The sequence below is a fragment of the Xiphophorus couchianus genome, chromosome 22 (genome assembly GCF_001444195.1).
Source record: "Xiphophorus couchianus chromosome 22, X_couchianus-1.0, whole genome shotgun sequence".
NCBI classification, from domain to species: Eukaryota; Metazoa; Chordata; class Actinopteri; order Cyprinodontiformes; family Poeciliidae; genus Xiphophorus; species Xiphophorus couchianus.
Window position 1 is genome coordinate 22963646 of NC_040249.1, and position 15901 is coordinate 22979546.

General features: G+C 37.6%; 1 protein-coding gene across 1 annotated transcript; it reads right to left on the bottom strand.

Annotated features, from left to right (window-relative positions):
• Window positions 1–3356: 3356 nt before the first annotated feature.
• mcmbp (minichromosome maintenance complex binding protein) lies at window positions 3357–14913 on the bottom strand. The gene is made up of 16 exons (XM_028007375.1): window positions 14722–14913; window positions 12862–12953; window positions 10923–11063; window positions 10768–10809; window positions 10609–10698; window positions 10024–10159; window positions 8938–9083; window positions 8776–8873; window positions 7778–7941; window positions 7144–7267; window positions 6957–7071; window positions 5920–6085; window positions 5717–5850; window positions 4851–5018; window positions 4396–4484; window positions 3357–3654 (listed from the first exon to the last, which is right to left on the bottom strand). The coding sequence occupies exons 1-16, from the start codon at window positions 14777–14779 to the stop codon at window positions 3528–3530; spliced, it is 1890 nt and encodes a 629-aa protein (XP_027863176.1). The 5' UTR covers window positions 14780–14913; the 3' UTR covers window positions 3357–3527.
• Window positions 14914–15901: the final 988 nt, after the last annotated feature.

The window sequence follows — 15901 nt, forward strand, 5'->3', positions numbered from 1 at the left end:
AACTTTATTCCTATTCCAATATTACTTTATTCTGGTATTATTAGGACTTTATTTTAGTGTTGTGTCTTTTTTGTTGTATGACTGTGGCTGTTGTTCCATTATTACAATTTTATTCTCTTTATGACTATTCTCATATTATTACAACTATTCTTGAATTACATTATTTTTGTTTTATTCTGTACTCTCCCAATGTTACTTTATTCTGGTATGATTGCGGCTTCATTTTCATAGTATTACAACCTTTTTGTTGTATGATTGCGACTCTGTGCATGTCTTAGTACGCCTTTATTCTGGTAAAATTGCAACTTTTTTTGTATATTTTCATAATATAGCAATTTTGTTGCATGATTACGACTTTTATTACGACCTTTTTGTTTATGACTTTATTCTCGTAATTTTAAAAAAGTAACACAAATTCTTAGTCTGGCCTTAAAGCTCCGTTGTAGTAAACAAACCCACTTTCTGCTCCGTAAAATACTTCAGCTTTCGAAGTAATCCACTCTGCTGATCAAGTTCTGCTACATGTTTTTTTTTTTTCTTGTACGACTTTTACTTTCTGAAACTTGAAGATCATGACGTCCCAACTCTGCTTGCGTGTAACTTTAGCTGTAACATCTGGCGAGCATTAGCTGACCTGCTCTTATTTAATCATGTGCTTAGTTTCATCCCATATATGCAGATCACCGCTAAGCTGGACCTGAGCTTCTTGTAGAAATTAACCAAATCTGTTGATCCCAAAGGATAGTAAAGTTTGGCGTGCTACCCTCCTGTGTATAAATGTACCGAGCTAGCCAGACGACACGCTGTATGTAGTTATTAGCTAACATAAGTGTTGTCGAGTCACTTAGACAGTAGGAACTAGTGAGAGTATCCTGGTTGTTCATATGTACAGTGAGTCGTGTTTGACCCAACCGCTTTTCTTTTTGCATTCGCCATCAGAGGTTCGGCTCGTTTATGAGGGTTGGGTTTGGATTCAGTCCGACCGGCGCCGGAGTGTAGCATATAATACACAGATATGCAGATTCACATTAAGCACTGACGCTTTATGCACTCCCCCAAGCTGAAATTTGCCTTAACTGGGAACTCGAGAGGCAGAATTACGTGTTTCAGGTATTCGATGCAGAATCTACCTTTTTTATTTCCTTCTTGTGTTACATTTAGAGCACTGCTGGGAATATGTTCAGGGTTACCGTCTCTATTTAATCTATTTTTCTGTTTATGGAAACATAGACACTAACTGTAGGTTGTCTCCATGTGCTGCTGCCGTAGATCCCTGGATGTATTTGGATTAAACCTCCTGTTTTGCATGTATTTTTCTTATAATACATGCATTTAACTTGAAGAAGTGACATTTTGCTTTTTTAAATTCATTTGTTTTTATTGTTGCTGTTAAATATAAGGATCTTAAGAGGCTTTACTCTATCATGTTGTGTGTGATAAAAGGTCAAAGGTCGTATTCACTCCATTTTCCTCACCAGCAGCTGAAATTGGGTAGACTTGTATATTTATCTTGTTTAAACCGTTAAAAAAAAGACTGCCTGCTATGAATTGCCATAATTCAATACAAAGTCATTAAATATTTATACATGTGATAATTTAAATGAAATTATGACAATCTAAAGGAAACATTAAACACATAAAACTTGCAAAAAAAAGTTTGACATTTCCAAGAAGCTGGCTGTTCCAACGTCCGTAAAGTTCAGCGAAAGGAGAAAAATATACATTAAACATTTATTCTTGAGATAATTTAAATAAAATTAGGATAAATTTTTAAAAAATTAACTTGTATTTTTATAAATATCTAATTTTCAAGAAGATAGTCAACTACAAACGGACAGAAAGTTCAGTGGAAGGAAAACAAAATAAATTAATGGAATTTCAATTAATTGTTAAAATGTATGCAGTGTTTATGGTATCTAATTATTTTAAAGTCCTGAGTTGCTTTGTGAAATTATTTTTGAGTCATTATGGACTGTTGTTCCAAGAAAAATTTTATAATTACTGAAATAATTTAGTTTATTCAAATGTGTATTTGATATTACAAGTATGCATATGATATACTTATAAGATTAAATACTAAAATTATGTTAAAGTTTTGTTTACGCTATCATGTGTGAATATTTGAGAACTTATTTGTTGAATTGTGGCAGTGTTGGGCCTCCGTAGATTTGCTGACAGTAGGTGATGCTGCCAATGCTTCAGGGAGATTTCCTGCAGTGCAACGTTTTCACGCTGAGGTTTAAACATCTTCGTTGTAAACACTGGAGCAGTTCTCAAGCTTTCGATGCGGTGAACAGAAAAAACTCAACATTCCTCATGAACAAGAGTGTCGCTGTTTTGTTTTTTAATATGCAACGGTTTTTGTTTTTCTTCAGATATCTGCTGAGTGAGATTTATCTTTTCTTTTTTTCACACCAAGTGCTTTTTTTCTTCCAATTAGGACCCAACGTTATGACTTCGATGTGCAATTAAACATGTTCTAGTATTTTATTTGCACCGATTAAGCACATCCTCCTAGTCTGTAGTCATATTGTTCCTCTACCAACTGACTGTTGTCATTGTTTTCCAGTGTACTGAAATTGTATTGTATATTAAAGTATCCTATTTATTCTTATCTATGGGCGTGCTACTAATTTTCAATAAGTTGAATCTTAAGGCATCGATGAAATAATTTCAGAAATTTAATTCAAAAAGTTCTACACATTTATAATTTCCGAGTTAATTTAAATTTAATGTTTGAGTCGGACCTAATAAAAACCCCCATCAATTTATCAAGCTGTGGTAACATTATGCAAAAGACAGTGATGTTTTTTTAGACAGTCATACATGTTGGCAATTTGAAGATTGAAAACAACCATTTTAATAAAGTTTAGATTATAAAGTTTAATTTTGCTCTGCAGTATTTCTGTCATATCAGTGCCAATGGAGATGGAAACATTTTTATAAAACATTTTCACAAAAAAAACTCTGGAATTTTCTGGAAAATAACTTGGAAGTTTTTGATTTGAAGTCAAATATTTGCTAGAAAAATAACAGAAATTATTTAGATTAGTGTCAGTTTAAGAAAACGTAAAATTTTGAGTTTCAAAAGTAAAATTTTTACTTGAAAATGCAGAAATTTTCAAGGTTTCTCAAATTTCTAGGATGGAGCTCAAATGTTCTTGTTTTAATCTTTTTCTGGAAAATTTCTAAGATTAATCTAAAAATTTTGAATTTCTTCCAGCAAATTGTTTTTTTTTTTTTCATAAAAAACAATTCGGAGTTATTTTAGGGGGGATATTTACTTTGTTTTTCCATCTATAATGACCCTAACATGTTGTAAAAACCAGAAGAAATGACTTCAAAAATAGCCTCAATTTATAGCAAAATTAGTTATAGCATAAATTCTTTGACATTTTTATTGCAAAACAAGAACACATCTCTAAATTTTACTTGCAGCTTAGTATACAAAAACATCTTAACTTGAAGGGCACCTGAAAAACGTCTTTATTACAAACATATCAAAACAAAAAGGGAAGCAGCTGTGATCAGGGCTCGTTGCCGTTGACGCTCTTATGTTGCTCCATACGGCTCCGTCGCAGCGTCTCGATGTGTTTGGCCCGGAGCCAGCTGTCTCTGGACAGTGACGTCTGACCCAAACTCAGCGACAGCAGCCTGCAAAACACAGAACCGGTTTCCATTAGCCGTAAAACTGAAATTACTCAAATAAAACCGCTTTTAAGAAAAATAAAACGCGTTTTTAAGCTAGGACGAGGCGATTTTTCAACCGTGTCGAAGCACTTTTTTTCCCGCCTCATACGAGTCACGTGATCAAGAGCTGGCCGTTACAACGAAAACAGCGAAGAAGACTGAGACAGGAAGTAGTAGGAGGATGGCGGGGTGTTTTTGTTTTAGGACAACGAGCAACTGGCTCCACCAGAGTTCATAAAAGTTGTCTGCGTTTCCAACCCGTTGTATGCATAGCGCTTACGTAAAATGGCCGACAACAATACGTGACGTCACGCGCTGAAGAACGCAGCCAACTCTGTCATGGCGGACGTTAAAACAACGTTTGCTCTCCTAGCTTGTCAAAGTTGGCAGCTTGTATCTTGAGTTTTTGTCGCTCCAACGCCTGAATAATATGCAGCTAACGTCTCCTCTGATGGCGGAGTTATGGACACATCTCATGTAAGTGTTTACATTCATCACCGCCATGATGTTTAATGAGTTATCGCGTGAACTAGCTTATTCGTGTGAGATTTCATTTTCATTTATTTAATGGAAACGCCGCAATTGTGAAATTGTGTTTCCCTGCTATACATTAGCAGAACATGGAAAAATGTGGGCACATCTGTAATAGAAACGCGGCTAATGAGGGGTTAGAAACCCAACCGGGTCCGGGTTCGGACCGCTCACCTAGCAACAACCAGCATCCTGTGCAGGTCGTCGGCAGATATGCTCTGTGGGTCGTCCTTCCTCATGTCCACGAAGTCATCTTCAACCGCCTGGGGAGACAAAACAAAAACAACATGGCTGACCGGTTCACATCCGAGCCAAACTGAAAGACTTTAGGTCAGTGGTCTCCAAACGTTTTGGACATATAAAAGTCGAAAATTTTCTAAAAAAGAAATAAAATTTTTTATTCCATTTAGGAAATTCTCTAGAAGAAACTTGAAAATTTATGAATTTCAAAAGTGGAAAATTAAAATTTCTTTAGTGGAAGAAAATTAAAAATTTTCGACTTGAAAAATCTCAGTTTGAAAATACTTGATATTTTGTTAAGTACTTTCAAAATGGCAAGTCAAAGTATTTTGACTTAACTTAAAATGGTCAAGTTAACATTTTGTTTTAAAAGTGTGGAGTTGAAAGACCTTTGTCACTTCGTCTGAGATGCTGTAGTCGAGCAGCCGAGCGAGGCTCAGGAAGACTCTGAACTTGTTGAGCTGCGATGAGGCCTGCGGATGGACGTGGATGCTGCTGAGGTATTCCTCCATGTGGGGCGGCGCCACCTGAGGCTGCAGGTGTATGTGGCAGTCGGACTGCCGAGGCAAAGAGGAGGAAATAATTACACCCAGTCAGTAAAAAATATGGAAAACATTTTTAAAAAAAAGACTGTAGTAATCAGAGGAGGTGGATTCAGGTTTCATCTTTCTAACACCTGCAGCCATGAGGACGTTTTACGGCGTTTCTGTTATGTAATTTTATTACTTTAGTCTCGTACTCTAAAATATGATTTTATTCTCATTCTATTACGACTTTATTCTCGTAATATGAATTTATTCTCAATATATAATTTTATTTTAATAATATTACGACTTTTTTCTTAAAATATTACAACTATATTCTCCTGATATGAGCATCTTAAAAATTACATTTCTATTCTCATATGTCTATTTTTATTTTATTTTTGTCGTCCCCAACACTCCTGGGATCTCTGCTGTGTTTTATTTTCTCATAAACTCCCCAGTTCTGCCATCAGCAGCCCATGCTGACCTCTGACCCCTGCTAGCCAGGAGCTGTGTACACGGCGCCGCCTGGCCTCCTTCAGGACCGTTTCCTGCGGCTAACAGCTGCCGCCATGGCAACGCACTGGAGCTGTGTTCAGGAATAGCACGCGCCACATTCCTCGGCCCGAAGCATCGTCGCCATGACGACAGCAGGAAACCCAACCCGTGCTGAGGGGACTGAAGGGGGGTTCCTAAAGGCGCGGGGGCGGGTTTGGGCCTGTTGTCCTCACCGGCAGCAGCGAACGTCCCTCCGACGCGACCAGCACGTTAATATTGCAGGGGAATTCCATCTGGTGGAAGTTAAAGTCATAATCCACCTTCTGCCAGGTGATCAGGTTCCCCAGGGCCGTCACGTTACGCACACCTGCGGCACAAACACACGGTCAGGGGCGTCCAGGCGGCGGCTCGCCGTCGCCCTCTAGTGGCGCCTCACCGGTGGGGTCCAGCTGCCCCGGCTCCAGCTGGGTTTCGTCCAGGAACAGGGAGGTGCTGCTGGCCAGCTGCAGCGCGCCGCTCACCAGCCGGTTCGCCACATAGTCCTTCCTGGGAACGAGCCGCATCTGGTTCATGTTCTGGAGGCTCATCGCCAGGTAGAATGACTGGAAAATAACAACAAAAAACAGGAGAATCAATGAAATACAGGAAAAACTACAAAAAATAACAGGAAAACATAAAAAGAAAATACATATTGATTCAGATCAATATGTTTTCATTTATATTCAGTTTGATTTAAAAGGCTTAAAAATACAAATTCGGCTTTGAGGATCCCTGGTTTACAGGCACAAAACATTTGGAAGGTTTAGTGGAAGGAAAAAATAAAAACATTTGAAAGACTTACAGGAAGAATAAATGGAATATTCAGAAGACTGAATAAAATTTTAAAGGTTTAATGGAATAAAAATGTTTGGAAAATTTAGTGGAAGAAAAAAGTTAGAAGACTTTGGAAGATTAAGGAAATAAAAACCTTGAAGGTTCAGAGTATTGAAAAAAGATTTGAATAAAAAGCATTTTGATATGGAAGGTATAGAGGACTGAAAGAAGATTTGAAGGCTTAGTAGAAGAAAAACAGTCTGGAAAGTTTAGTGGAGGAAAAAACGATAACGTTCCAAAGATTGAATGGAAAGTTTTGAGGATGAAGTGTTTTGAGAGTTTAGTGGAAGGAAGAAAACAAAATTTTTATAATACAGAAACTCTCCATGTTTTCCATCACCTTTCAGATGGTCACTGACCTTACAGCTGTCCATCAACATCCTTAAAAACGAGGGTTAGTCATTGCTGAAGAAGCTGAATCCAGGCATTTTAATGGAAAATTAAGCGGAAGAAAAAACTGACAAAAAAAAGTTGCTCAAGTAGAAGTGAGAGGTTTGTGAAGCAGCGAGGCGTTCCTGAATGATACCTCTGAGGGTTAGCATTGTATTACAGTGAGTTTTTAGAAAACAACGCTCTGATTTCCTGCGTTCCTGAACTCACCGACGGGACGAGCTGCTGGATGATCTGGTAGAGGCGCTGGGTGTAGCCGGCGGTGGGGCAGCCGCTCAGGTTCAGGGTGAACTTTCCCAGCGGCAGAACGTCTCGCCTGGAGTACCTGCGACAGCACGGAGACGCTAGCTTAGCTTCGGACGCGGCCGGTTTCGGTTCTGACCCGAACCGGACCTACACGCTGGAGAGGAGGTGCAGCAGCAGGAACTCGGCAGCCAGAGAGTCGCCCAGCAGGACGTGGGTGAAGTACGACAGCAACTCGGCCCGGACAGCGGCCATCTCCCCGAGAGCCGACGACAAAACTGCAGAGAGAGAGTGAAGGGAGTTTCCATGGCGATGAAAAGAAGGCCTGGCTTCAAGGCTACAGCAGAAAAACGACTTGATCTCCATGGAAACGAGGAAAAAACTAACTTTAAACTAACAGGAGAAAAAAATCAAAAAGATCGGGATAAATCAGGGATATCTGAACACAAAGAAACACCAATAACTGGATAAATACTGGACAGGAAGACGACTGGAAAGTTTAGTGGAAGGAAAAAAACAATAAAAATGTTTATTTTGAAGGTACAGTGGCAGAAACTATTTTGATTTTTTTAGATGATGTAAGAAAGTTTGGAAGGACTAGTGGAGAAAAACAACTGGAAGATTTAGTGGAAGGAAAAACTTATGTTGAAGGTTCAGTGGAAGAAATTTTTTTTATTATTTACAGAATGGAAGGAGGTTTGGAAAGTCCAGAAATTCACTGATCCTCAAAGGACAATAATTTTTTGGCCTAGTCCAAACAACGCTCTGAGCCGTCACTGATTTCTTACAGGCGCCGTTCTCCTGCAGGGCGGCGCCAGGGAGCAGCGGGTTGTTGTGTTCCAGCCGCTCGGCGTGGAGCAGGTGGAGGCGCGGGACGAGGGAGGCCGGCGGGCTGTGGACCCGCTGCTCTGCCGCCGACTCCATGCCGACCGCCGGGTCCAGAAACGAATCCCTGCAGAACAGAACCAAAGCAGGTCAGAACCAAAGCCAGTAGAGACAGAAACAACAAGGAAATCACTGCCAAAAAACTCAAGAATTTTCTAGAGAAAAAAATTTGGAATTTGTGGCCAAAAAAACTGTGAAATGTTGGATTACATGGAAATGTTCTGCGTTTCAAAAGTCAAACATTTTTGAATTTGCAAACTAAACTCAAAGTTTCAAATGTTGAAATGTTTGACTTTTAAATTTTCTGAGTTTCTAAAGCTGAAATTTTTTCCAGAAAGTTTTTCTCAGAGAATGTTTGGCAGTTTTTTCTGCCACATTTTTGACATTTCAAGCTCAGAAATTTCTTGTTTTTTTCACAAAACTTCTCAGTTTTTTTAATAACAAATTTTCAATTTTTAAACCTCAGGGATTTCTGGTGTTTTCTAAAAAAATATTAGATCAATCTAAAGTTTTCTGATTATTTTCTAAAGAATGTTGAACTTCTGAAGCTCAGAAATTTAAAATTATTTTCTAGAAAATTTCTGAGGTTTATAATTTTGTTTTTTAAAACTCAGAAATGTTCTTGTTTTTTCTAAGAAATTAATCTCAACATTTCTGATTTTCAACTTTTTAAACTGAAATCTTTAAATTTTTTAGATTCCTCTGAAAAAATTTTTGTAGCAAATTTTAAACTTCTGAAGCTCAGAAATTTCTTGTATTTTCTAGAAATTTTCTGAGATTAATTTCAATATTTGAGTTTTTTGTCATAAATGTACTCCTCTTGTTGCCTCGTCTCTACTGCGGCTCTCACACACCGTCGCAGAACCAGACCGGACGCAGGAAGCAGGTAAACGTGACTCACTTCTCATCGGCCAGAGCGCTGAGCGCGGGGCTGACCGACAGGATGCCGTACACCTGCAGCGTGTCGTTCAGTTTGAAGCGGTCCCAGTCCTCATACACCTGGGCAGGACACACCTGTCAGAACCTGCTCCTGGAAAAGCCACGGCCTGCGATCGGAACCCACCTTCACCAAGCAGGACGGGCCTTTCTCGCCCAGCAGCGGGAAGTTCAGGTCCAGGTGGGAGGCGGACGCCGCCTGGCCGGAGGGAGCCTCCGTCTCCTGACGCTTACAGTCGCCGTTACCGTGCGGGTCGGCCGCGCTCGGGGAAGCTGCGTCAGAAACAGAGGAAATACGATACAGCTGCTGCCCCCTCTGGTGGAGATGTGTAAAAACACTTTAAAACAAAACTATTTCAGTATTTTAGAGCAGATTTATTCTCGAGGTTAAAAAAAAAACAAACAAAAAATACTGAAAAATATAAGGGCCACTGAAAAAAAGAATTCAGACTTTAATTTTCTGAGAAAAAAAGTCAGATTTCTGAGTTTTATGAAGTCGTTTTTACGACGTTGTTTTAGGGATGTAGACAGAAGAAAAAAAAACATGGAATTTTTTTCTTTTAAAAAATTATTTAATAAAGAGGTTTTATATTAAAAAAAACTCTTACAATCTGAAATTATAAAAATTTCAGATTTTTTTCTAGAAAATTTCTAAAATGTATCTCAAAATTCCTGAGATTAATTTCAAACATTTTCTAGCAAACCCTAAACTTATCAAAATCAAAAATGTCCTTTTTGTGTAAAAAAAATTCTGAGATTTATGTCAAACTTCCTGAGATTAATTTGTAAGTTTTTCTCCAGAAAAATTCAGTTTTCAGAATGTATTTTAGCTACAATGACTTTAAAACGCCGTCAGACATCCCTGCTGCTATTTAATATATACATTTATTACATATGTATGTTTAGTAAATACAAATTATTTATATTTTTATTCAATAAATATGTTTATAGTTTTGTTAGAAATATATATAAAGAAACTTAAAGCAAAAAAAGGAGCCAATAGTTTAAAAATAATTAATAATATTGTTAGGAGTGTCGACAATTATTTCTTAATGTGGAATTTTGTCGTTAAAGGATAAATTAAAGGCTGGATTTGTCCAAATTTTGCATTTTCCGTTTATATTCTTGCAGTAAAGTTTGAATTTATTTTAAGGATTTTCTAAACACATTTTTCCTGCGTTGTAAATGATTAACTGTGGCGCTTTGAGGGCACCTGCATGCGTTTCCTTCTGTTTCTGTGGCTGAACCTCCATTTCCTCGTCCTCCTCGTAGCTGCGCTTCTGTCTGCTGGGAACGTACGACGTGGAGGGAACCACCCTGCCCTGGTTACTCGTCGTCTCCACGTAGCCGTGCGCCACCATTAAGGAATAATTTCAGACACACGGGATTTAAAACGCTGAAACGAAGAGAAAGGTTTGTACGCTTTTTCCACAGTAAAATTCAAAACACTGGAGATAAAAATGATACGAATGAACTAAAAAAAACTGTTTCAATGAATTATTATATCATAGCATTTATTACTGTTATCAATAATACTTGGTGATTATATATATATATATATATATATATATATCCTTTTTTTAAATGGCCGCTTAAAAATTGTTAGTCAATCAATAAGATCAATCTACTTTAGATTAATTAACTTTAGATTAATAACTTAAATCTTTACTTTAGGTTGCAGTTTATTATAAAACTATGCAGCTTGAATATCAAGAACTTTCCAAACCCTGAAAAGACCTAATTGATGTTAAACTGTAACAGAAAAAGGTTAATTTATTGCGTTTGTGCGTCAGGATATGTCCTTGGCCCACTGATTCTCTCCAGGGATGGGAACACAGTAGAACGTCTGTCTCTCTGCAGTCACTGCGTTTCTGGAGTTTACATCCACCTGCAGATAAAAGCAGCTGCAACGAGGCGTTCAGGAACCGACTCGGAGCCCGAAGAGACGAGGCCTTACCCCAGACTCTGTCACGTCTTTGTATTTGCCGCACCGCAGCGTCTGGGGAGCGTCAGGCAGTGAAATGAGAGGAGAGCAGCCAAAACGTGATAAAATGCAAACGAAGCTGCCGGCTATGTAAATGTCTGCAGGGGAGGGAACAAGGAAGCGCTCACTCTGGCCTGGGTGGCCGGGTCGACGGTCTCGTAGACTCCCATGAAGAACTCCGGGTCGAACATGTCCTGGACCAAACAGCGGAACTTCACCAGGCTGTCGGGCTTCAGGTAGTGCAGAGGAACGTCGTTCAGAGACGGGACCTGAATCCAGGGAAAGGTGAGAAAACGGCTGGAGACTCGTACGCTTTCCAGGGGTCAGCGATCCAAACTCAGAAATTCATCATGATAGTTTGTGGTACTAAAGACATACTGCAAGTTATTGACTGAGGGCAGAAAGACGATTCCTTTACTTGCTGCGGTAGAAAAATCCTGTTAATAAAATGAAACTTGTAGTTGTTAATTTAGTGCAGCGCGCCGCAGCCAAGGAGAAATAACTCAGAGAAACCATTGGAGAACAACTCCAAACCGCTCGTATTCTTACTTTTTTCTAGCTCTGTGTCGGCTGGCTACACACAGACACGTTGCCATAGCAACTGACTGACAACAGCTCCACTACATGTATCAGGATTCAACACCAAAAATTTGTAAAAAAAAAAAAAAATCAAGCAAACATTTCCCACAGTTACAGTTTTATGTTTTCAAGCTTGATGTTTATTTTGCGATTATTAATAAGTGATGCCTGAACACAGCGGTGGTTAATTAGCCAATTAAACACGAGCGCTACTGATGATCTGTCAGAGAGTTGCCGTTATTTATTTACTTTTGCTTGACTTCATTTAATTTCCCTTTGCATTAAATAAAGTAGTGTTGAATATTTGAAATAAACCAAAACACAATGAATTCCACCGCGCATCTACATGTTAAGGTTGTCAAAGTCAAGCTAGCATAACTGACTTACTTACCCCTGTCCGTCGCTATCTTTCTTTTTATTCAAACTTTTCACTTACTTGTAAAATGACTTTGTCATTGGACTTTGTTTTGTAGTTGTCGTAGTGTTGACAATTAGCAGTAAAGCTTTTTATTTAATACATCAGGCGTACATCAACATTTAGAGCGACAACTTGACAGCTCAAACAGAAGGTTGTGATCGACATGCGAGTGGCTTTGTTAGTGCGTGACGTCACGTTGCAACGTGTCTGATAAACTATTTACTTATTTTTTTAGGTAACTTTATGGCTCTAGCTTCATGGCACAGCATTCATAGCGACACAAATGTTGCTCTTGAAAAACATTTGAAACAGTCTTCACTTTCTTAAAGTGTGTTTTATATCAGTAAACTAGACAAACACTGCAAAAAAGTATTTTTGTCAAGTTTCTCATATTAATATCTCAGTTCACTAGAAATAAGACAAAACTAACTTACCAGTAACTTTTCAGCGAGATATAGGAGCTTGTTTTAAGTCAATTATTCCTTAATAATGAAGAAGCAGCACTAGTTTCCCTGGCAGATTATTTCCCAATCAACTGGCCCTGAGCCGTTACCTAGCAACGCCAGCCAAGCCCAACCCCTTACCTAGCAACCAAGTTCTAGTTCCACTGGCAGATTATTTCACTTATAACAAAACATTTTTCCCATTTTATGACTGAAATAATCTACCAGTTTAACTATCACTTTTTCATAAATATTAATGAATTATTTACTAAAAACAGGCTTCTGTTTCCTGCTAAAAAATTACTTGTAAGTTAATTTTGTTTTATTTCAAATGCACTAAAATATTCGCACAAGAATCTCGACCAAAAATATTTGGGAAAATTTGTGTATAGTTAAACGTAGTAACAGCATTTAATTATGTTTCCAAATTTAGTGATATTTATTGATGCTCTTGTGGAACGAATAGTGGAGAAAATAGTAAAAAATGTAATTTCCAATAACACTGTCACTTTTGTTTTTTTTATTTGACATCATTAATTGAAATTGATCAAGACAACAACAAATCAACATTTCTAGTCATGGTAATGTTTTTGTCCAGCCTTAATGAGCTTAATGAAGCAGGATTACCAGAGTCTGGGCTTCTTTCTCCTTCAGCTGCTCTTTGAAAAACTCCACCGCCTTCGCCTCCCATCCTGAACTCTGACTGCTCTGGGAAGCAGCTGTGAAACCAAAACACACAAATTTACTCTCAGAATCATCCAGTAACATCCAGCTGGTATTTCTGCAACAAATTATCATCTCAGTAAATTAGAATATCTTTAAAACGTTAATATATAAAACTCAGGATATTGGATTATTACATTAGATTAAGCCTGCAGCTAATGGTAATTTTAGAAAACAATCTATATTGTTATTCTGACAATCGATTAATCTGAAAAAAAAAATATTGGCACATTCTGCAAATATTATTTAAACACTTAAATGAAAATGTCTTAAAGTTGCATATAAATAATTCAGTTCCGTTTTTACATACAAAAACAAACATTTTATTGCCTAAAGTACAATACCACAGCATTCATTTAGTAAATCTGAACCATGTGAAGCTAAAAGTGTCACTTGAGAAATTTGGGTCAAAAATATTTTCATAGGCAAAGGTTTTTATCTTAAATGTTTTTTGTGCAGCTCAAGAACTCGTCTGAATATGTTTTATAGTCCATTTACTCAGCTAACAATTAATCAATTACTAAATTAGTTGCCGATTATTTCAATAATCTATTAATCACTAGTTTAGTTTAGTCGTTTCAGTCCTGCATAAGTTCAAGAAAAACTGATTTAAAACAAAAATCTTGTGAAGATTGCTAACAGTAAGCGACAGAAGGTCAGTGCTAAAGAAGCCATAAAGTGACGGATCCAACGATTTTAATGGAAAGTTTAGTGAAAGGAAAAAGTAGAGCAACAGGGATGACTGCAGCTAAAAATATATTGTATATATATTACTTAATGCATCTGATCGTCCCAGCAAAATTTGTAATATTACATATTTACAGAAAAGATGCATGTTGTATATATTTTTGTACAAGTTTGGCTTAATTACTGCTCTGGCTGTTGTTCTTTCAGCAAATTTCCTACATTTGAAACTCAAGTTAATGATTGATTCTTAAATTAGCTGATTTCATCCATCCATCCATCCATTTTCTGTTCACCCTTGTCCCTAATGGGGTCGGGAGGGTTGCTGGTGCCCATCTCCAGCTACGTTCCGGGCGAGAGGCGGGGTACACCCTGGACAGGTCGCCAGTCTGTCGCAGGGCAACACAGAGACATACAGGACAAACAACCATGCACACACACACTCACACCTAGGGAGAATTTAGAGAAACCAATTGACCTGACAGTCATGTTTTTGGACTGTGGGAGGAAGCCGGAGTACCCGGAGAGAACCCACGCATGCACAGGGAGAACATGCAAACTCCATGCAGAAAGACCTGATTTCAATGATCGATTATAGTCGTTTCAGATCTATACATGTTCAGTAAATTGACAACAATTAATGCCTACCTTCTAGTAGACACTAATTTATCTATTAAATGTCTTTTTAAAATTGTTGTAAGAGATATTCTAATTCACAAAAAAGTGTGCTGTGAGTTTTTATTTTAAAAAATACAAGTAAATGCTTGAAATAGTTCATATTTATGAACTAACTCGACTTTGGGTGGCATTCCACCTTAATTTAAAGGATTTGTATCAACAACAAAGCGAGCATTTAAACGGTTCGGCGGCATTTCCTGCGGTCCAGAATGAGGAGTGGTTCTGGAGTGGTTCTGGCAGAAGTTCGCAGTGAGTCGGTGTTTAAATTAGAGACTTAATGGAGAGATAAAAGCGCAGCAACATGTGATGTGCTCTGTTTGCGTGGTGTGGACCAGGCTAGCCGCGGCTAGCTAGCAGCTTCCACGCGCCTCACAGAGAGAGAAGTTCCGCCCGGAGTCTTACCGAACATCCCCTCCACCACACCCAGAGGGTCGTTAATCCAGTCATGAGTGGAAGGCATGGCTCAACTGTCACGGGAGGCAGGAGTGATAAAAATACACGCGAGGAAAACCTGTGACAATCCTCTACTTTGATGACTTTCCCCGTCACACAGGATTCTGGCAGAAACGAGGGCGGGAAATTTGCGTCACTTTCTAGTTGGTTTGATTTGAGTACCCGGACGGGCCGCAGGTGGGGCTCGTCACAGCCGCCACGTACCGTGTTCATGACCGTGCGTAACATGCGTAGAAATAATCCGTCAACGCTTACGCCATATTGAGAGTGGCAAACATTTTGGAACAAAGAAAATTACAAAGAAATATCTTCAATACAAAACAATAAGAAATATCAGCAAATTGCATTAAACAAATATAATAAAAAAGAGGAATAACATATATATAAAGAATATAAAATAATAACCATAAACATTGTCATAATTTATGTTTCTCAACAGTCTTGCAATCTACAATCAATCTGCTACATACCTTTTCAGAACAACTGTTAATGTATGTTTTATAACTTTTTTAATTTTAAAAAAATTATAACATGCTATGCATTTGAATGTTCTCCTTTTACAATTGTGTTTGATGTTATTAGTGTTTTTAATTTTATGTGATTTCTGTAAAGTCACAGTTTTATAAAGGCGCTACACAAATAAAATTGATTATCATTATTATTTTTATTGAATGTAAAACAAAGTTTAAAAAAGTTAAATACAGTTACACATAAATAGGTATATTAAAATAATGTGCATCCTTTATTTATTCTCTTATGCAAACAATATGAATTTTTAGCAAACAGAAGTATATTATTAAAATATAAGAAAGTGTCTGTTACAATAACTAAAAGACAAATAAAAGTAAGCCAGATAGCAAAATATGTCACCTTCACCTGAAAAAAGGTTGAATTGTCAAAGATGGGCAATATTGGCAATTTAAATAATAAAATATTTTCTCCAACGTTTTCTGTAAGGAGAGACTCTGCAATATCTTTATAGGTTTTTAGTAAAAAAAATTGTAATTGCAAATGTATATTTAAGATACAAAATTACATTAAAGTGTGGATATTTTGTAATTATCTTAAGAATGTTTGTACTTTTGTAAATGTTTGTTTTTTACAGAAAAACTTTTAACTTTTAATTAAC